Source organism: Cyclopterus lumpus, chromosome 1 (assembly GCF_009769545.1).
Source record: "Cyclopterus lumpus isolate fCycLum1 chromosome 1, fCycLum1.pri, whole genome shotgun sequence".
Taxonomy (NCBI): Eukaryota; Metazoa; Chordata; class Actinopteri; order Perciformes; family Cyclopteridae; genus Cyclopterus; species Cyclopterus lumpus.
The window spans coordinates 4,028,462-4,050,904 of NC_046966.1; the positions used below are offsets into that span (position 1 = coordinate 4,028,462).

Genomic DNA, 22,443 nt, shown 5'->3' on the forward strand with positions numbered 1-22,443 from the left:
TGACAAAAAGAACGACAGTAGTAACCATTTTGGGAATTTAAGTGGGATTTGATGACTTTTTCACAATTATCTGCATTGATAAATGAAAAAAAAGGTCAAAATAGGAGCACCGACGTCCTTTGATCAAGTCACAGTCATGAAAGCTCAAAGGTCTTAGCCTCATGATCCTTACATGTTGCTTTCTTTTAATTAGATTTTTTCTCCCATTTTGGATCTTTGAGATGACACATTCTTCTGTAAATGCGACGCCCTCCGTGCACCAACGCGAGCCTCCTCTGCGCTCTGATTTGGCAGGTACTACGAGACGGGCAGCATCCGCCCCGGGGTGATCGGGGGATCCAAACCAAAGGTTGCTACTCCCAAAGTGGTCGACAAGATCGCCGATTACAAACGCCAAAACCCCACCATGTTCGCCTGGGAGATCCGGGACCGGCTCCTGGCCGAGAGAGTGTGCGACAACGACAGCGTCCCCAGCGTCAGCTCCATCAACAGGTACGTTCTGTTTGAGTGTCAACTCACTGCAACAGGTATACTGAGGGTAGGGAGAGCTCAGAGCAATACAATACAGTGTGTTTTATGTGTGTGTGTGTGTGTGTGAAGAAGAGAATGCAAAGAGGCCCCAGTCTCCATATGTATGAAGTGGCTGCAGCTCAGTGGTTCAACACGATGATACAATGACAACCTTTTCCCCTGAGCATAGAGGCTAGGAGAGAGAGAGGGAGAGGGAGAGAGAGATGGTGAAATAAGAGAGAGAAGGAGTGAGCAAAGGAGGCAAACAAAAGGGAAGGAAGGTGTGCGAGAGTAAGGACGGAGAGGGACACAAAAGGAAAGGAGAGAAAGGGAGAGGGAAGGGAAGGAGAGGAGAGGACATGAGAGAGGACGGAAAAAAAGGGGGAGGAAAAGGAAAAAGAAAGGAAAGGAAAGAGGAAGGAAAAGGGCTTGCATGAGCAGCCAAGCAGGAAGTGTGAGTCCCCTCTGCCATGTCAGCCTGCCTCAGCCACTTCACACACACACACACATACACACACACGCACACACACGCACACACACACACACACGCACACACGCACACACCGTTTAGCTCCCACGATGGTCATGTTCTCTTTGTCACACACACACACACACACACACACACACACACACACACACACACACACACATACACACTAATATCTCCTCTCTCTCCTCCTGCAGGATCATTCGGACAAAGGTGCAGCAGCCGCCCGGCCAAACCGGCTCAGTGTTGGCTCACAACTTAGGTAGGTCCGCCGCCACAAAAAATCCCCATTTCCAACTGTCAAAGCACATTTTACCGGCGGAGCCGTTGTTGTGTGAGCCTCTCGGGGGCCCCGAGTGCAGCGTGCGGAACAACGAAACATATTTAAGATTCTGAACCTTAACCCGGAGTGAAACGCCGCGTGCCACGAAGGTCTTTGCTCGAATGTTTCAATCAAGATGAGGAATGAAGTTAAGGTGCAACGGGAGGTAGAGCGTGTCTGGTGGAACTGGGGGTTAAAAACCTCTCAAAGCTGAGAGTTGACAGCTGCGTCCAGCTCAATGCTAAAAATATATAGGTATTATAAGCACTGAAATGTCTGCTTATGGAGATCATGATGGAGCATTTACAGTATGTTCCTAAATTCTCCTTCACAGGAAGGCTGGATTATTAACCCGGACAAAGTGTGCAACTGCCCCGAGGTCCCCCTTCAGGGGGCTACAAAGGCTCCACATTTATTATGTGCCAGTTGGTTTGTGTTCACTGGAATAATCGCACATTTGTTCGGTAATATGCACAGCTAAACCCACACAACGAAGTCAAATGATAGAGGCCTCAACGCAGGTTTTGTTTTTTGCGGGGTTAATTCGGCCATGTTTTATTTTGCCAGTTTAAGGTGGAGTGCGAGCACGTTTGAGTAAATAAGCAACAAAAAAAGACGTTTCTATGAGTGAAATTAATATTCCAGATCAAAAGACCCTTGACACATTAACACGGTTTGACTGTTCATTTGTAGTTCCTAAACATGTTACAGACTGAGGCAAACTATCGCTTACAGCTATGACTGAAACGTTATTTCCTTTTACTCTATGAATATAAGTACAAATAAATATGAGAGCCTCCCTCCCTCCCTCCTTCCCTCCCTCTCTTGCTCCCTCCCTCCTTCCCTCCCTCCCTCCCTCCCACTCTTGCTCCCTCGCTCCCTCTCTCTCTCTCCTTCCACACTTCACCCTGCAGTGGATTGTGTTTCGGTGTCTCTCATATCTTCATAATCGCACATTGTCTATTAATCTAAATTAATTTCACACGCACTGCTCCCTGACTCCTGCCTAGACACACAAACACAAACACATGTGCATCGACACCGAGATGCACACACACACACACACACACACACACACACCTACACACACGCGCGCGTGTGCGCACGCTTACAGATTACACAGATAAATGGGTCCCCACTCCCAGGCGGAAAATTGAACATTTGGATTTGCGGAATAAAAGCGTTACGTCTGATAAAAAAAGAAAAAAAGAAAAGGAGTGAAAAGAAAGAGAAAAGAAAATCAGATAATTGAAGTGCTAAATCAAGTGATGGGAAAAGGAGGGATATGCATTCATTATACTCTCCTTGTCGTTAGCGAAGGAGTAACGGCTAGAAGGGACCCTGATCCTCTGGTTTATCGTTTCTTTTTTTTGTATTCCCTTTTCGGTCTTGTCTTTCTGTGTTTGGGGGGTCTGCTGGGAGAGAGGATTAGGATGTCTGGCTCCACACCTTTATGTCCCTCCTGGGATACCATACTGTCACTCAGTCCCATGTCCGCTTACAGGGGCACAGATAAGGGACCAAGGAATGAGTGACTGCATGTTTCGGAGTGTGCGTGTGTTTGTGTCAGTCTGCAGAGTGTGTGCGTGTGTTTGTGTCAGTCTGCAGAATGTGTGTGTGTGTTTGTGCGTGTGCGTGTGCGTGTGTGTGTGTGTGTGTGTGTGTGTGTGTGTGTGTGTCAATAAAGCGGTGAAAAGTATGTTGCTTTGTCGCCCAGCGAGGAACTTGTCCAGGGGGGGGGGGGAGAGATTAGAGGGAGAGACAACGAAGGGCAAAACACAGACTTCTTTTTCTTTTCTTTTTTTCTCAAGCCTCAATTTGGCTGAGTAAAAGTTTTAGGGGATTAAAGTGCATCTTTGTTGAGTTTAGGGAGAGAAAATATAGGATTTCACGCAGCTTTTTATTGTGTCTGTGAAAGTGCCATCACTAACGTAATCACGACATGTGAGTGTTGCACTCCGACTAACAAAAGAACAATAAATGCTTCAGCAGGCGTGTTTTCAGTGAACAACAGCTTCAGGGTTCTGGGTCACTCGGGGTTAGTATGATTTTATTCATCTGATGAAACTCTTTCTTTAAGATGCTTTTAAATAGCACATATGAAGAATACAGTCGTGCTATTGGGCTACGGGGGACCTTTATTATACACAAGCCCTAAATAGGGTGCATTACAGTAGTATCACCAGCCACATGTGTATTTATCCACCCTTCTAGTCTAACAGTCCCACAGGAATTCCTTGAGATCTACTTCAACAAAAACTTTCATAATTTATTAGGGGAGCTTTTTTAATGAGATGAGTAGGTGGAACAATCAATGCAGATGTTACAATAAAAGCCCCACAGAGCCGGTACCGGGTTCACCTAAATGATCTAGTTCCAAAAGGTTGCGGTGGAAGACGGTATCTATATAAATATGCACGTGATACTGTTTTGAGAACATGATCTTTGAGAACAGAATCCGTAAATCAACTGTATGTTGTCCAAACTGTGTCTCATAAGAATCTCTCAAGAGATTGTTTTTCTCGAGATGCTGAAAAAAAAAACTTGCGATATCGAGATAACTGCAAAAAAAAGAAAAAAAAAGATGGCTTGTACGGCCGTTTCCGGCTTCAGTAACTATCACTGAAATGCCCTCGAAACATACAGCATCCATCATAAAGAAAGCAGTGAGACTTCACATTTTACAGCCACCGTGACATAACTACTGTATATTGATGTACTATATTGATGTATTTAACCATGGTATATGTTGCCAAAGATGGCAGACTTAAGTTACTTATGGTTTCACAGTAAAGCTTGGGCCGACGGTAAGTCACAGCAAGCATATTTTATAATTATATATTATTATATTTTATATTATATAATATTCGGTTCATAACATCATCCGTAGGCTCACACAGCTCGATGAATTGCACCGACTCCGTCTGGATAACTTCCGCTTCCAGCGTTACTAGAGTAGCAGCAGCCAGGCGGTCGGAGCATCTCAACGCTGATTAGGTTTCGTAACTCAGCGGCGAGCGGATTTTTTTTGCCAAAATTCACGCCGCCCGGCCAAAAATTCTCGTCATTCGCAACCATTCGCGTCTGTGCATTGACTTTGCATGGGATCTACTCACTACGCTTTTGGTGTGAAGTCAAGTTTGACTCACTGGCTCTGGCTGTATCACCTTGTGTCATTGCGTTCAGATTGCTGAGATGAATCACTTTTTGAAAAAGCACTGCGGGCCCTGGCAGTCTGCCCATTTATCTGCCTGTATAGCATGGAGCTTTTCAGTCATATATTAACATTAATTTCTGTTATTTGGAATATGGCAATTTTTATGCTAAGAGAAATATGCATACTTATACTCGATTCATATTCCTTAGCTTCTTGCCTTTGAACGGGGACCAGATATATGCATATAAGCCTTATGGCCGAGGAGCTATGCCTGATACATTTTGGTACCTGATATAGTTTTCAGGCGTCTTTTCCCCCAATGCATAACTGTATTGTCATGTGGTCTGTCTGCAGCGACGTCCGTAGCGGCCTCACAAGTGTCAGCGGTGACCGGCGACTCAGCCGGCTCCTCGTACTCCATCAGCGGCATTCTGGGTATCAGCTCAGCCGCTGACGTGGGCAAGAGGAAGAGGGACGAAGGTGAGCAAAAATTGCACATCTTTTTTTTTTGGGGGGGGGGTCATAGAATTTTTCAAGTAACCCTTATACAGTATGAGTACAAGATATACTGTCCATGAACGATGCGTACAGCCTCAGGACCCCCTCCGTTCCCTCCCAACACGGAGAGCCCAGATGGAAAGAACTCGGATCAATGACAGATGTGTGTGAGCGTGTGTGCAGGTGCAGTATGGGAAATCTAAAACAAACATCTTCATTCAGAAACACCCTATTTGTTTACTAAAGGCGCTTCACTGGAGAGCTAGCTGAGAAGTCAGTTTATGCATGCACTATTGATCATGTATGCTGTCACTCCGGATCAATGCTGGATGCATGTTAATGGAGGCGTGCACACACACGAAGGGGGGTTAGTACTGTAGGTATATTTGTGTGTGTACATGCTCCTTGGTGTGTATGTGGCAGTGTCAGTGGCATTAAAAAGCCATCAAACAGACAGTCTCCTACGGTAAATGAGACAGGACCAGATGTCGGAGTGAGGGGGGGGTGACAGAACGCCACTTGGGGGTACTTCTCGCTCTCTGTCTCTAACACACACACACACACACACACACACAAAGATACAGTATGGGGTCCTTTTCCCACTGCTGATGAATTTCCAAAACATTCCAGTCGGTTCCAGGATGAATCCCAGGTGGACCTTGAGCATTCGACATGCTCGGATACGGCCCACTTACCGATCAGCAGAGCACAAAGACTTTAGGCCTAACACACACACACACGCACGCACGCACGCACGTACGCACACGCACGCACACGCACACGCACACGCACACACACACACACACACACACACACACACACGCACACACAGACACACACACTCGTTGTACAGGCGTTGGTTCAAAGTTTACCTTGTTTTGTGAGCCTCAAGCAATAGTGCTTAAACACTATATTTCCTTTTTCACAATTGGACTGGCGCACTTTTGATCACGCCATCTTGTTGCACGCCCTTCGGGCCTGCAATGGCTTCATGGCCCCGGGTTGGAAAATGTATCGCCAGCTTCCCTCAATGCACCCAGGTGCTAATATTCGCGTAGCAGTATTGGATGGAAACATGCAGTATAATTCTTTTGTAGATTTCTTTGGATAAAATTGCACGAAATGTGGACGGAAGCTTGATTAGTGTCTACAGAGCCCTTTAAAGTATGTAATGTGAAATACTGACCCACAGTCGTCCTTTGCACTGACCTTTAACAGGATGAAAGGCACCAATGTTACATTAGCAATTAGGCTCTCTTCGTTCCTCATCGTTATTGTTCCTCTGTGTTATTAGTTACACCTTTTCTTTTCTTGCTATAACAATTAAAAATGACAAGAACAATATGAGTAACTTACAATAAAACAAATGTATCCCACTCTATTGTGTGTCCGCGGCACAGACCCTGTGGTTGAATCTGCAGCTGAAGCCGAAGCTCTGTTATCTAATTAGCAGCATTATTGTGTGTGACGCGCTGGACCGCGCGCTACATGTGTGCTACATGTGTGCTACATGTGTGCTACATGTGCGCTACATGTGCGCGACATGTATGCTACAGGTGCGCTACATATGCATGTCCGCTACACATGCGCGACATGTGCGCGACATGTATGCTACAGGTGCGCTACATATGCATGTGCGCTACATATGCATGTGCGCTACACATGCGCGACATGTGCGCAACATGTATGCTACATGCGCGCTACATGTGAGCTACATGTGAGCTACACGTGCGCTACATGTGAGCTACATGTGTGCTACATGTGCGCTACATGTATGCTACATGTATGCTACATGTATGCTACATCTGAACTACATGTGAGCTACATGTGCGCTACATGTGCGTTACATGTGCGCTACTTTTGGGCTACATGTGGGATACCTATGAGCTACATGTGGGCTACATATGCGCTACATGTGGGCTACATATGCGCTACATGTGGGCTACATATGGGCTACATATGGGTTACATATGGGCTACATATGGGCTACATATGGGCTTCATATGCGGTCTGTCTCTGGTTTTTACTTTGACTGGACGCTGCGATTCACAGCTCCCATCAGAAACCACTACATCCCTTCACGTTTCACTGAGGCATCTCCAGAGCGTCACGTTTCAGCCGCTGTGTGTGTGTGTGTGTGTTTTTTGAATTTTTTATCTGCAGTGTTTTCTGTGGCAGAGGTCTGCGCGGTCGGCTCTGTGGTCTAATTAACAGCATTGCTAATCACAGCTTCCATTAGAGCAGCCCCCGCTGGATAATGACACACACGCGCAGCACGGGGCGACAGGGGGGAACAGCATGCGCTGACATGGACAGACAAACACATACATAAATACACAGTGATGCAAGCTTCTCACACACACACACTCTCACGCCCATATGCTTGTCGGTACGAGCGTTTGTACACGGGAGACAAGAGACGTACACACGTCAGACACAAGGCCAACAATCACACAGCCTTTATTTATAGATACATATATAGATATTAATGTGAATATGTACTGAGACAGTTACAGTGTTTTTCGTGTGCTTCAGACAAGGTTCAAATCCTTGATTTAACCTGTTTCCCAAAAACAAAATATGTAATGAAAAGGCAAACAAATGCACAGAATCACATTTCGACATGTCATAATAGCAGAAAAGGCACAGATACCATTGATACCCGAACACTGATGGCAGAGGCTGCCATGCAAGGTGCCAAACTCTAATGCTGCGTTCACACCAAAAGCGTTGCGAATTTTTCCCGCGAGTAGATCCCATGCAATGTCAGTGGGAATATTCGCAGCATGATGCTCATTCACACTCATGCGTCGATGGCGCCAGAGGAGCTGGGGATCGAACCTTTCCGATAAGTGGATGACCCGCTCTATCTCTGAGCCGCATATTAATGATATTAACGATGACCGAATTCCATTGAGCTGTTCCTGATGCTGTTCCTGATAAAGTGCACAATGGTTCTCTGGCATGGCTTCATTGGACACTTGAATGGAACTGAGCTATCGAGTGTTATTTGTGCCCCCTTTGCTCAACCTGTGGGAAGTCAAAATGTCTCTTTAGACGTGGCCCACCCAACAGAAATTAGGTGCAGGAGAAGTGCACCTTTTTCTTCTTATGAACACAAACTAATCAATTTAGATGAATATAATTCATATTTATAATTCATAAAGATATAAACTATAATATCTATGTATGCTACATGTTAACTATATATATATATATATATATATATACATATAAAAACAAGCATTTATTTCTGCTGTAATGTACAAGCATGGAAATGGCAGCTGTGCAAGTGAACACAAGAAGGCGGGATCATGGCATGTGTGTGTGTGTGTGTGTGTGTGTTGGCAAAAGGAGTGTGTGGGGGTAAAGCTCTGCGGTGACCTGTGGCCCCAGCCAAAGCGAGGGGAAGTGGGGGGTGACTAGGGGCGAAATGGAGATGAATGGGAGTGAATGGAAGAACTTGACTTGTGGGGCCAAAGGGGGACTATTGTATCTTAACCCATTCTCTTAGGCTGTGTGCGCGTGTGCATGTGTGTGTGTGTGTGCGTGTGCATGTGCATGTGGGACTGTGTGTGTGTGTGCGTGTGTGTACGCGTATGCATGTGTATCCAACATGAATATGGGATTCAGGACAGGTGGGCCTGTTAAGAAAGGGCATGTTTCTTTCCTCGAGTGAAAAGGATACTCATGTATGCACACCAAAAAAAGCAGAAATATTTTTACCCAGAATGCCAAGATGACCTCTCACCCCCTTGTGCATCCACTGTGACATGCAGCAGCTTACCAGATAAAAGACGCTGGGGGTTAAGCAACGGATGAAGGATGAAGGACGGAGGACGGAGGAGAGGAGGGAGTGGAGCTCCGCCCTTCACCCTGAGGTCCTCTCAGTGCTCCACCGCCCCAACTTTGATCTCTCGAGTTTAGATGGGGCACACAGACACAAACACACAAACACACAAAAGCACGCACACACACACGCACACACACACAAACAGTTTGCCACGTTACAGTAATTCTGTCATCTCACGCACAGGTTGGGGCTGTGAGGTCAGACTTACGACCCTTGTCCTATCAGTATGATAATCTATGTCAAGTGCAAAAAGATGCACACTGGTGGTGTCCCACCCCCTGCAGACAGACACACACACACACAAACGCAAACAGGTGACTAACTCTCTGAGGTATTTGGATTTAATAATTCAACTGTTCCTGGGTTGTCGGGGAATAAAATGGCAACGGCAGGCAGAGGGAGAGGGAGAGAGAGAGAGAGAGAGAGAGAGTGCAAAAGAGGGAGACAGAGAAGGCGGAAGAGAGAGGAAAAAGGCAGAGAAGAGAGAACAATAAGGGCTCATTGTTTGTTTTGTTCTGCTCTGAAAAAGAGGGAAGAGAAGCGCTTCCCTTCTGAGACTGACTCACAGAGATAGAGGCAGCTGTGAGTGTGTGTGTGAGTGTGTGTGTGAGTGTGTGTGTGTGTGTATGTGCATGTATCCGACAGTGAATAGGATTTAACCCGTCACGGCAATGAGTTTCTTTACCCATCCATGGACACAATGAGACCAGCCGGATATCAAGCTACCCACCCACCCACACACACACACACACACACACCCACACACGCATACACACACACACGCACACACACACACACACACACACACACACATACACACACACACACATACACACACACACACACACACACACACACACACAGGCAAATAGACAATATTGATGATCATAAGTAAAAGCTTTGCTATTACTGATTACAAGGGCCTCTGTTCTGCCTGCGTTCTCTGTATGTCCTGTGCGGTCAGTCTTACAGTGTGTATTCAGGTGTGTGTCTGTGTGTGTGCGTGCAAGCTTGTGTTTGTGTGCGACAGCAAGAAAGCAGAAAGCAATAAGCCGGCTGAAATGGTGCCATCAGAGCTACATGATTGATCAATTGAATTCCATCATGGGGACTGGCCGGTGGGATTAAATGGGTCGCCGTGGGTTACCAGGCTAAAGCATCATACTGGCTTTATCTCCCCCCTGATTGGTCTGTCACCAAGAGACCTGGACCATACACTCACACTGCTCCCAGCATCTGTGTGTGTGAGAGAGAGAGAGACTATATGGTCGAGAAAGAGAGATTATGATCAAGCAGTGTGTTTGTGTGAGAGAGGGCGAAAGAGGTTTTGTGTACTGAAAAGGTACGGCGAGGTTTTGTGAGTTATGGAGCACTGTGAGTGTGAGGTTCTTTTTTGTTGTTGTTTCGCACGTCTTTGAAGTGAACTGAAAAACACCCGTTGTGCTAATGACATCAACTCTAAGAGGTTACCACCCAAACTGGGAAAATAGAGTTTGCAACCAGTAATCAGGAGTATTTTACAGCTGAGGAATTATAGATTAGCATGTGGTTAAATTGCTAATTTACCATTTAAAGGAGGATTCTTGGGTCGTATTGTCATAGTTTTGCCCATCAATCCTCTTGGTAACTTTAACATTGCACACGACAAGTTATTTGTAAGATGTGGGTCCGATCGCTCAAGACATATGAGCAGTCAGATGATAATGCAGGTTGGTTTGCCAACTAAGGAACATGATTGATTTAGTATAGGAACTGCCTTGTTGGCCCCTTTCTTATTCAACCTTGACCCAATGTACTTGTCATAGTTGAGCGCACACATACATCTCCCGTGCAATGGAGGGATTATTACTGACACGTCAGGTGTGCTCCTTCCTCTGTTTAAAGTGGTTTAGAGAATCAGTTTGAACTGTTAGCTTGTTGACATCCTGGCTAACCTTCGGACTGCTCAACCTCATCGCCAAACAATTAAATTCAGATTATTTTGTATAGCCCAAAATCACAAATTACAAATTTGCCTCAGAGGGCTTTACAATCAACAACAACAAGAATGTCAATTTTGCAAAAATCTATGGAAAGCAGCTGGTTACGGGAAATATACTATGTTAAAGGGGAACGCATCACATCACACACTAGGTCTGTTTACAGGTCTTGGTGGGTGTTACTGCATAATATGGGGAAAACAAGTTGTATAAGCCTTTTATGTGGCTCCAGAGGGAGTAGCTACCTCAAGTGATGTCACTTGAGTCAGCGTTGGTTGAAGTTGCTGACTACAAGTTTAGAAATAAAAACAAAGGAGGAAGTTTGAAAGAAATAGGCTCACCAGACAATATATATCTGGTTCTGCTGAAATCTCTGTTCTTTAGTCCAGCTCAATGCTCAATCGGGGGAGTCCTCCCAGAAGATTAAGATATTAAGACCCAACTTGTAATTGTAAAAAACAAAGTATGATGCCAGTCCCAATGTCAGTACCCCAAAATGATACAGATATCAGTGGAGTACTTAATTTGATCTGTCAGCACTGTTGTCGTTGTTAGCGCTGTTCTTGCTGTTAGCACCGTTAGCGGGCTGCTAGCCACCATAGCAGATTAGCTTCTGGCTCCTGTCTGCAGGCAGACAGGCAGTCCTGGTTGTAAGAGTTGTAGCTGATACGGTAGTGGACCAATCACACGTCGCATTCAATTAAAAAAACGGTTGCGGTGATTGGCTTCGAGCAAATCCAGGCAAAATGTAACTTCTTTCTACATCTGGGCACAAAAAGAATAAAATGCATAAATAATTGGACGAGTTTTGATAATACTTGGTACTGGATTATTTTGGTCGATACCTGAAAGGTATTGAGTACCAATACCCATATTTAATGTTCAATGTGGTAATATGCGCTAAAGCCCTAAAGCTCTAGTTTGTTTCTTTTTTTCTTGCTGTCTTTCATCACTCTTTGTTTTTTCTTTAGAATCACAGTCGGGTCCAAATGGATCTGTATTTTCTGTCCAAATGGAAGAAAAAAAAATTTGATATTTGAAGCCCCTTCCACCCCCTCTCCACCTGTCTGTCATATCACTCCCTCTGCCACCGGACACACACTCTCCATTACACACACACACACGCACGCCAAACACACAGTGACCCCCAGCACTAAAATAGGCTCTCAGGAGCGGTTTGGAGTGATGAATTGGCTCTATAGCGGGGGATTTTCACACTCATCCCCTTTTTCTCTTTATCTTTTTTCTCTGGTTCTCTCTTTTCTAATCATTTGTGGGCTGCGACTCTTCAGAGTTCTTATAATTGTCTCGTTCAGTCCCTCAGCCTCGCAATAACTGCAGGATACGAGAGCTCACAGTCTAATACTGATACTGCAGCAATATATATTGGTGTGTCTGTGTGTGTGTGTGTGTGTGTGTGTGTGTGTATGATTGATACGACACGAGGGACAGAGAGGTGTGTATATATGAGAGGCGAGGGTGTACTTCTGAGAGATCAAGAATGAGAGACGCCGTATGCTTGGTAATGGATTGCATTTGTATAGCATTTTCTCAGAGTCTCCACAATCTACAAAGTCCTAAATCAGCTCACTGGGGTTCGTTTGCTCCAACTTCAGCCTCCACATCTGCCTCTGTGATTTGTTTTATCCACCCATCATCGTTTGTGCTGCCTGTGCCTGGTTTTCTCCCTTCGGTGTGCACAGCGGACTCACAAAACCCTCTTCAAAGCTCTTCTCTATCTCCTCCACACAACCCCTCTGACCTCCCTCCTCTCTCTCCTGGTTTGCAGGTTTGCAGGAGTCACCGCTGGCCAACGGGCACGCCCACGGCGGGCGGGACTTCCTCAGGAAGCAGATGAGAGGGGAGCTGTTCTCGCCGCAGCAGATCGAGGTATTGGACCGCCTGTTTGACGGACCCTGTCCGATCCAGTCCGGCTCTGACCTCTATGTGAGCCCTGACTCTGGCAAGGTAAGGGCGTGGCACCATGCAGGCTATGGGCTGAGGCTGAGTTTGGGAGCAGGTTGAGGGGTCAACAGGACCGGTGTTCTCCTGCACACGACAGGTGCAGGAGAACACCTCCCATTCAAACACTTGCTTAGCTAACTTTGCTGATAGTTTTTCAAAGGGACATTATTGCTACGTGTTTGTTGTTTACTTGAGAGGGATGGAATTCCAGTTTTGTATTAGCTATTAGCTCAGGTCACTTTGGACAAAAGTTTTGCCAAATGCATCTGATCTAATTGAATCTACCTGTCAATTTGCTTGTTTTATAGGGGGAAAGCAACTTCCTTAAGACTAACTTACATACACCAACTGATACACAACCCATCTTGGAAATCCTAAATGCTCGTCTCATGCTTTTAGCTAACAGCCTGTCCTGCCTGCTATGCCTTGCCATGCCATGTCAAACGTGAAGAAATCCGCCACATTGCATATTGAAATACTCCTAATTATATCTCCGACACAGTGCAGAGTCATCGCATTCATTCTAGGAGATTTTTTATTTTTTTTCCTGGTTCTTTGCTGTGCGCTCTGAAAAGCATCAAGTCGCGTTTCGCCGTCAGTCTGACAGACCAGGCGTGAGCTCCCTGTGGTCTGATCAGCATTGTGTTGGCTGCAGTGGAGACTCAGTCAGGACTATTGATGTTCCTATAATCCAGACACACTGCAGGGGTTAATGAGCAGATTGACCCGGCTCTCGCTGTGACCTCACTTCCTGCTGCTCGGGGGACGAAGCAGCTCTGGGAATGTGTGTGTGTGTGTGTGTGTGTGTGTGTGTGTGAGTGTGTGTGTGTTTGTGTGTGTGTATGTGTTTTCAGCAGTTTAGTTCCTGTAAACCTGAGCGGAATAGACAGGTGTAAGTAGCACGCCGAATAACCAAATGACAACAAGCTAGCATTTGTATTCTCACTACCCTTTTATCTCTTACCTCTAATCTGCAGAATATTAAGGGAATATTCTTTAAAGATACCCTACTTCAGGTTTATTTATTCAGCCAACGTCAAGGGCAAGAGGACAAACACACACAAGGGGAGTGGTAGTATATGGAGCCACATGCAGGCTACAGCCTTAGACCTCTGGGGCACAGTTTGGCTTTTTAGGCCATTCACTTCCCTCCGACCGACACGGGGTGTGGAGTGGCACAGGTTGAGAGGTCGACAGGGATTGGCTCTAGTAGCTCTATAGACTGCGACTCAAGACTATAATACCCATGATTCATAGGTCAGTGTCCCCTCTGAGCCCCGGTCAAGCCACTGGGGTCGAGCAAAGGGGCTTTAAACTACAGGTCGCCCCCGGGGGTCAAACTGGCTTTGGGGACGCTGCTTTGTGATTACAAAGAGGCGCGCGCACACACACACATACACACACACCATTGCCATCACTATCTTTCCCTCTACCTCCACTTCCTTCTCTCATCCTGTCTAGTCGAACCCCCAGACCCCCTCCCAGCCTGCATTTTCCCAGAGGGAATGATTGACAGTCATACCCTTAACACTGACACCCTGACAGCTACAGCTCAGCCGCTGTGCTATGTGTGAGATATGTGTGTGTGTGTGTGTGTGTGTGTGTGTGTGTGTGTATATATGTGTACACCGGGTTATGGTCAATGAAGGTCACGCTTTGTTGTGACTAAGATTCCTAAAAGATGCCTGATCTATACTCGGGACCCGCTGTCGATGGTGGTGCAAAATGTGAGGGTGCCTTTGACGTGAGTGTCAGTCAGTGTGTCTGTTAGTGTGTGTGTAGGTGTATGTGTGTGTGTGCGCGTGAAATAAAGACAAAAAAATGGAGCGAGCGCAAGCAAGTAAGAGAGAACAGAAGTGCAAGTGGATCTATTTCAGGTGCCGGTGGTATATTATAGTGGTATGCCAATATATTGTAATTTCAGCAGCCATTTCAACCTCCTCATTATCTTCTTGCACTGAAACACGAGCCTCATTTATTACTTCTTCTTCCCCACTCGTCACCCCCCTTGAACAGATATAAAAAGTCAAATTGCTCACGTTCCTTTACAAGCAACTCCTATTTCATCCGTCACCATTCTTGGATCCTGTTTGTCTCAGACCTTCTCTTTATCTTTCCTCCCTAACAAGACATCCTTTTATCTCATCTCCCTCTCCGCCCCCCCTCCCTCCCCCCTAGTAGTCTATTAAGCCCCACTATTAATTTGTGTATGTGCTTGGGCGCTTGTACGTGTGTCTGCATGTGTGCCTGTCAGAGAGCGTTCATTTGAATTTCCCTTCAATCACTTCCTATTACCCAGGTGATAAATCAGCAATGGCTGACGGAGCCCCCCACCAATGCTGCCCCGGGTCCAAATGCCCACCCCAGCACCCAACCAGTCTGCCTGCACTGGGATCGACCTATTCCTAAGTGTAAATCCTATAAAACAGGTCACAGTTATATTGTTTTATTTGGATTTTTGTTCTGTTCTTAAAACAAGAGGGCGCTGTAGTTTTTGGCAAACATTATTCAAATGGAAGGAAATTGTGTATTTGTTGAGGACTACTTTCAGTAGTGGATGAATACACATGTTGTACTCTAGTGAGTATTAGCAGGACAATGCATGTAGGATTGACTCAAAATACGCCGCGCGGACCACATCCACCCTTTCCGTTCTTATCTTTCACAATAAGAATAGATAATCACTGCGTAGCTTTTTACTAGAAGCAATTTAACACAGAACATTTATGTAAAAGTAGCTCATAGGCTACACAACAGTAGACCTCAGACAGACTGCAGACGCTGCTCTGGGTCAACAGGATGCCGGTAGTTGGTCCTGGTTGCCGGTGTGAATGGTTTTGATGCGTAATATTGGCAGGCGAGCACTTTGCATTTTCGTGTCGCTAATCGAACACATAGTCAGACTTTGGCATCACAGACACTTAGTTAGCAGGATCATTTAATTGTTGGTTTCAGTTTTATTTCAGAGATTTACAATATCACCAGCCTTATCCTTTGGGGTCTGTGTCACTGGCAATGTAATCACTAGTATGACACAATAGGCATTAAGCACCGATACAATATTTTCTATTTCAAAATTTCAATCAATAAATCATACATAAACTGGACTATATTAGCCCGATTTGTGGTTCAGGATGTACTAACTGCTCCAGCCTCTCCCCAGAGTTGAGGTCCATCCGGCTCGCCGGGAAATGAATACCCTCCCCACTGCTGCCACGCTCAGTTTGAGCGCAGATGAATTCCTTCCCCACAATCCCTGTCTCGGTTTGTGGGCCTCTGAGGGAATCGTATTTGTTTAAAGCCGAGACCGTTTCCATCAGCAGTACACAAGACAATGTGGAGGGGGAGCGAGCGAGAGAGACAGAGAGAGAGAGAGAGAAATGGAGAAATCGGGAGCTATTTGGGGAAAGGAGAAAAAGGGAAATACTATTATGCAAATGGCGCAAATGGTGTGTGTGTGTGTGTGTGTGTGTGTGTGTGTGTTTGTGCGTGTGCGTGTGTGTGTGTGTGTGTGTTTCAGAGGGCCGATTAGGTCTCATCTGTTATTGATGTGAAATGTGGACCAAACCATCCCTTCCCAGAGTCAGTGGACCAACCTCCTGTGTGTGAGAGGAAGCAGCAGCCTCCCACTGTGATGTTCAGATAGTCGTTGTTCCTCGTTGGGATGTAACTTGTTAACTCAGCACCGTTTTGTTGTTAATGGAACAGAAGACATTCCTTTAAACGGTTTATAATACTCTTGGGAGGGAGTTCACAACTCTGTAATTCTCCCAATGTTCATGAAGGAAAGAGTAAAATTACCCGGCTGGAGTTACAAAGTAATACTACAGGATTTGTGCGCTTGCTTGTGCAACTTTGTATGATGTCGCATTACGCCAGTTCAAACCTTTATATGGAATGAGCTCTTTTTACACATTTCTTTCAACCCTCCAAGAATTTAGTAAACAGCTCCCATCTTTCCTCATGTCTTACATGTTCATTTTGTCAGCTGTTTTTTATTCATGAAGTCAATTTTTTTTCATATTTCGTCAAACCTCATCCGTTTTTCTTTTGTGAAGTTTTAGTTGACCTAGAGTTTGGGTTATGCTTTGATTGACATTTAAGTTTTTTATCGTCATCTGATCACATTGAACATTCGAGTTGATCTAGTCGAGCCAAAGTATCGCCATGTTTCTTTTTCCCATGTTAGTCGTGTTTCCATTCAAGTGTCAAACAACATTTTCAGCAAACTTTTGAAATGTTGCAAAAGGAAGGCTACGCTACATGTATCTGACCAACTTATTTAGTCACCGTTTTAATGAAGGAAATTAATTCTGCTCGCAGCCATTCCTCTTTCCCACCTCTACCTCCTCCCACCCTTCTGCCTGCCTATGGCTTCCTGCCCTGGGTCCAGCTCCCCCTGCCATCTTTCCATGTAACCCTCCAACCTGCCTCGTACGTACAACCCCCCCCACACTCCCCACTCCCACATCCACCACTCCCCGCCCCCCAAAACCCCAGCCCCTCCGCAGCTGCGTCCCTCCCCCCGCTGATGATTGCTGATGGCGATGTATGAGCAGTGGAATTGACAACATTTACGGGGCCGAATGAGAATGATCCATCTTCCTTAGCGGGCCTGTCACCCCACTGGCCAAACTTCATCATGGCCAATTACCACGGCAGACCCCGTTCTCCTGTGCCGCTGCTGCTGCCTGGCCCCCATCTACATGGATACATGGACACATTAGACACCATTATAATAAGACAGAGGGCGGCCAAGAAGGGGGGGGGGGGGGGATAGCGTGTATGATTGGGTGAAAAAAGAAAAGAAAAAAAGTACAGGTGTAATGAGTGAAGTGGGGGAGAGAGAGGCGTTAAGAGAGAAAAGACGGCTTAAAAAAAAGTGTCGGACTTGTAAAGAGAGAGAGAGAAAGAGAGAGAGAAAGGTGTGTGTGTGTGTGTGTGTGTTGTGTAGTGTACTGGGTAAGCTCTTATTTGGCAGGTCACAGTCCAGTGGTTGTGTTGTGTGTTGACGAGCACAGGGGTGTTTAAGAGGTCAGTGAGCACAAACACACGCCTACACTTACAAACACACACACACGCACACACGCACACACACACACACACACACACAGATGCAGAGGTATTAAAAGGGTCAGTGCAAAACTCTCACCTCGTCACCTAAAGGAAATTCTGATTGATGTCATTAGTGTACACACGCATGAAGGCACACACACACACACACACAGACATACACACGCAGACACACACAGATACACACAGACATACATGCACACAACACAGAGAAGTGGATCCGGTTCATGAGAGAAAGAGGTTTGTGTCGTAGCCATTGTGGAAGTACGTCCCACTGAACTTTGAGAAAAGACGACCTGCCTCGACACGACTATGAACCTTTAAGCTAAACGGAACAAAACAATTTAAACAACCAAGTGATTCAAGATGTACACCACTAGTGTGAGTGCCCCACTTTTGTTTTGTGTCAACGGCTGTTTGGCTGTGACCACGGACGGTACGTAAGAAGTGGACATAGACACTGTGACATCGTTCATTGGTTTGTGAAGCCAGTTTGAAATGATACCAGAGGGCGGAGATAAATACAACATTTATAGGCAAACAAATGGTGACAGTTAACTTTCATTAACTGAAAACACACGGTGAAAAGGCTTAAAGTTGTGAGACTAAAACATGGGCAACTTATGGACCTGTCAATCACAAGGTAGCCCCGCCCTAAAGCAGCCTCTGCTTTATGGTCCGTTTGACTTTACATGGACCATAATTTACTAAATGAACGTCATAAACTCATGTTTACAATGTTTACTGAGGGAAGTAGAGTCATCTTCCATAGACTTCTATACAACCAGAGAAGTCGCCCCCTGGTGGTCAGTAGAGCATTTAACAGCTGATGTTTTTTTACATATAAAAACATACAAAGGAGCAGATAAACCAGCTGGTATTTCACAGCACTGAGATGTTACACGTGCCAAGTAGTTCTGTTGCCTAAACATTCAATTGTTTCCGTGGTGGCAGCGTGCCATTTTAACACATTACGTGACACCACGTTATGCGTTAAGAGGTTGCTGTCATTTCTGTGCACACACACACACAGACTCACACACACACACACACACACACACACACACAGGCAGGTAATTTGCCCATCATGAGTTAGTTGGTCATCAGTGTCGACAGCATCACTCTAAATCACCACAGACACACACACACACACACACACACACACACACACAGATGAGGAGGAGAGATGAGGATGGATGGGTCATGGCTCGGTGTTCGGGTCAGACACAGGTGAGCGGACAGTTTCAATTAACCATCTATCAGTCTGCATTTTGGGTTTGTGAGAGGCTAACGAGGCTAACTAGGTCGTTAGAGATGCATGATCCCGCTCCATCCAAAGGTCACGATCTTCCTTGCACGGTAGACAATAGATGGTTTTTTCATCAATTATTTTGCACGAACAGTATGGCATACGTGAAATCGGAAGAGGTTTGATGCTAGGAGTTTAGAAATAAATAATTTTGAGTGGTTTTTTTATTTCAAAAAATCCTAAAACATCTTTATTCACCTTTTACTTGCAAAGTAATCTCCTAAACGAGGAACCAAGTGGTACTATTATGGTTACAAAAACATGCATGTAAGTTACTGTAGAGTAAGAGTTTGAGAGTTTGCACGGAGAATAAAAGAAACGTACGGCTACACAACAAGCAAGATATGGCTCTGTCGCTTCGGTCTCCTCTTCTCTATATGTGCTTACCTTCTGTCTAGTGTGTGTGTGAGTGTGTGTGTGTGTGCGTGTGTTGAGTGCACTGGTAGAGTGTGTACGTGTGCTGAGATGATCACAGTTCTTATTGTTGTTGGTATCTGGGGAGACAAGAGGCTTTGTGTTAGCCATGGTCTATGCGATGCCACAGTGTGAGTGTGAGTGTGTGTGTGTGTGTGTGTGTGCGAGGGTGAGAGAGATGAAGAGAAAGAGCGAGCTGATCCTGTGGTTATAGACTGTTGGAAGTAGTTGTACAGTAAATCCCTGTCTTTGTAAACAGATCAATAAACTCTCAACTGTAAGTGTGTTTCTGTGTATGTGTGTGTGTGTGTGTGTGTGTGTGTGTAAAGCTCCTTCGCTATGAGGGAGGGGCTAGCAGGATATCTCCAACAGATTGATCACATCCGAGAGCTGCGGTGTCTCATGCTTTGTTCTGCTGTGTTCTCTCCCTCTCTTCTCCCTCCACTTCCGGTCTCGGCCCAGACGTCCGATTACTCGGCCATGGCCTCGCTAGCCGGCGGACTGGACGAGATGAAGAACAGTTTGGCCAATCCTGGTGGAGGGGCGGAGTTAGGAGCCAGCGTGTCGGGTCCACAGTCCTATTCACTCGTTCCAGGTAAGAAAGACGCCCGACCAATATCTGCATTCTCAATTAGACTTTTTGTCACCTGATTAAAAACTAAATGCAATTTCATATATGCGAGAAAAACAGCGTTTCAACACTTGACCATCATCTTGTCATTTTAGATTTTTTTTGCCAACACACCTGAGTGTGCATACATTACTTTGAAACCAAATCAAACTGCACAGTTCTAGAGGGAATTCTGAGCCTTTTTTTCTTGGGACATTTTATGCCCAGCGTGGTTACATTTGATCCGTGGTAAGAAAGCTAAAAAAATCAAAATATCTTTAGCATCATTTTAGTACATTTCCATTAAAAAACAACAACAACAACAACCTACAGTGAATCCGACAATACAATAAGCTTCATTCTGCAAATCAACAACAACGACAAAGAGTCCGATCTTTAGGCGAGCATCTTAAATCTCAAGCCTCCATTTAGGAAGCTATGCTACAAGATAATGATAGGAGGCAAGTTTGCAGCTAATTGAACCTATTGGGACTGATGCAATGCATTGTTGTTGCTCTGGCTGTGTGATCACAACTAATTCCACATCAATGTATGCAAGAACTACTCATAAATCCAGTGGAAAACGTCCCGCCGGTAGTGCACGGGTCCGTATGGTAATTCACATTCCAAACACACTGCAGCCGGACGCCTTTTAAGTCTACCTCAGCAGCTACATGGACTCTAAGTGATTGAACCTGTTTACAGATCTCAGGAGAGGCGAGAAGCCCAGAGGAAAGGAGGAAAAGAAAGGTGGAACGACGGAGGGAAAGTGAGAGTCTCGTCTCTCTCTCTCTCCATCTCCATTTAAAGGGGCACCCGGGAGAGGCAGTGGTTAATTAAGAGCAGACCTGGGAGCATTTGGCAAAGGCTTCGACCGTTCCCATCTATAATGAGGGGAATCATAGAGCTGGGAATTTGGGATATCTGGGAATGGGCTCTTCTTTTTTATTTTGTTCCCTTAGAAAACCGCAGAGGAATATTACCTGCTCAAGTCAGAGAGAGAGAGAGAGAGAGACACACACAGAGGAAAAAGGGAAAGAGATTAAAAAAAAAAATTCCATTTCTGCTTATGCATGCAAACACACACATTCATATTCACACACACACAGCTTCTTAATAGTATGCATGCATTTCCATGCCGGCTTTTTCCCTCAGAATAGAGCTCCCTCTAGGGGGTTGAGACGTCTGCATGTTCGACGCGACGCTATTGCACCCTTGACGTGCTGATACTCGGACACACGCCATAGAGCAACATTTACACATTCAATCGTCCTTCTTTTTTTTCCCTCAAATCTATAGGGACATTTCTTTTTCTTTCACGCTTTACCCTGAACCTCACCCGATCCACTCGAGTGCAAAGGGACACACGCTACACCCTTCATTCCCCTTTGGTTTGACATATGTTGCTCTCATGGCCGTTTGATGGGGAAGCGATGGCCGGGGAGACGGTGGAAGAGGAAAAGCGGAGGCAGAGGATGTGTGCTCGTGTAGCTGCGAGTGAGCGTCGAGAGGAGACTTGTACTTGTTTCGTTGACCTCTACGGCTAAGCTGTGGAGAACAGATACATCAACACAACTGGCATACATATGCACAGATACACTGCGTGCACAGTGGCACACACACACACACACACACACATACACACAGACACACAAACACACGCACACACACACACACATACACACACACACACCTCAGAGGATCTGGCCCTGTCTGCCCCCTCTAAGTTGGGCTGTGGAGAGTCCATCTCTCTCCTCTTCCCCCCTCTCCTCCGTGCCCTGTGCACTGACCCTGAGCGGATGAGTAGCCCGTCTGCACTAATGCCTCGCTGTCGCGTCAACCACCGAGAAAAACTTTACTACGCCGAGACAGGAGAGAGGAGGCGGAGAGGGACAGAGGAGGCTGGAGTGGAGAGGGGATCTGTGGGAGAGAAACACAAGTGAGGAGGGAGGTGAAGAGGCACATATAAAGTGAAGAGGAGAGTAGTGTGAGCGGATGAGACGCTGGAGTCTCGGTCGATTAGCAACCTGTATTTTTCTTTGCTTACTTCCTTTCCTCTCATCATCTCTTCTCCAATTTCTGTTCGCCTTGATTTTTATTTCCAATTTTTAGTAGAAGCCAAATGAGCCGATAGTCTTTTTTCCCCTGAAGTGTTTCTCTCTCTCTCTCTCTCTCTAATGAGGCAATGTCAGCCGGTCGTTCCGCTGCTTTGGTCCAGACCATAGACGGCATATAAGAAGTGGACGTAGTAAAGTTGACGTCACCC

At 45.7% G+C, this 22,443-nt stretch overlaps 1 protein-coding gene across 4 annotated transcripts in view; it reads left to right on the plus strand.

The window, feature by feature from the left end:
• pax5 (paired box 5) overlaps window positions 1–22,443 on the plus strand; it is a 50,197-nt gene that overhangs the window by 17,306 nt on the left and 10,448 nt on the right. For 2 of the 4 annotated variants that reach the window (XM_034533957.1, XM_034533956.1), the window contains 5 exons: window positions 295–492; window positions 1,195–1,259; window positions 4,831–4,956; window positions 12,596–12,774; window positions 20,030–20,162. In XM_034533957.1, the coding sequence (XP_034389848.1) occupies window positions 295–492; window positions 1,195–1,259; window positions 4,831–4,956; window positions 12,596–12,774; window positions 20,030–20,162 (701 nt within the window). The remainder of the gene's footprint in view (window positions 1–294; window positions 493–1,194; window positions 1,260–4,830; window positions 4,957–12,595; window positions 12,775–20,029; window positions 20,163–22,443) is intronic. The other 2 variants (XM_034533959.1, XM_034533958.1) reach the window with 1 other exon arrangement.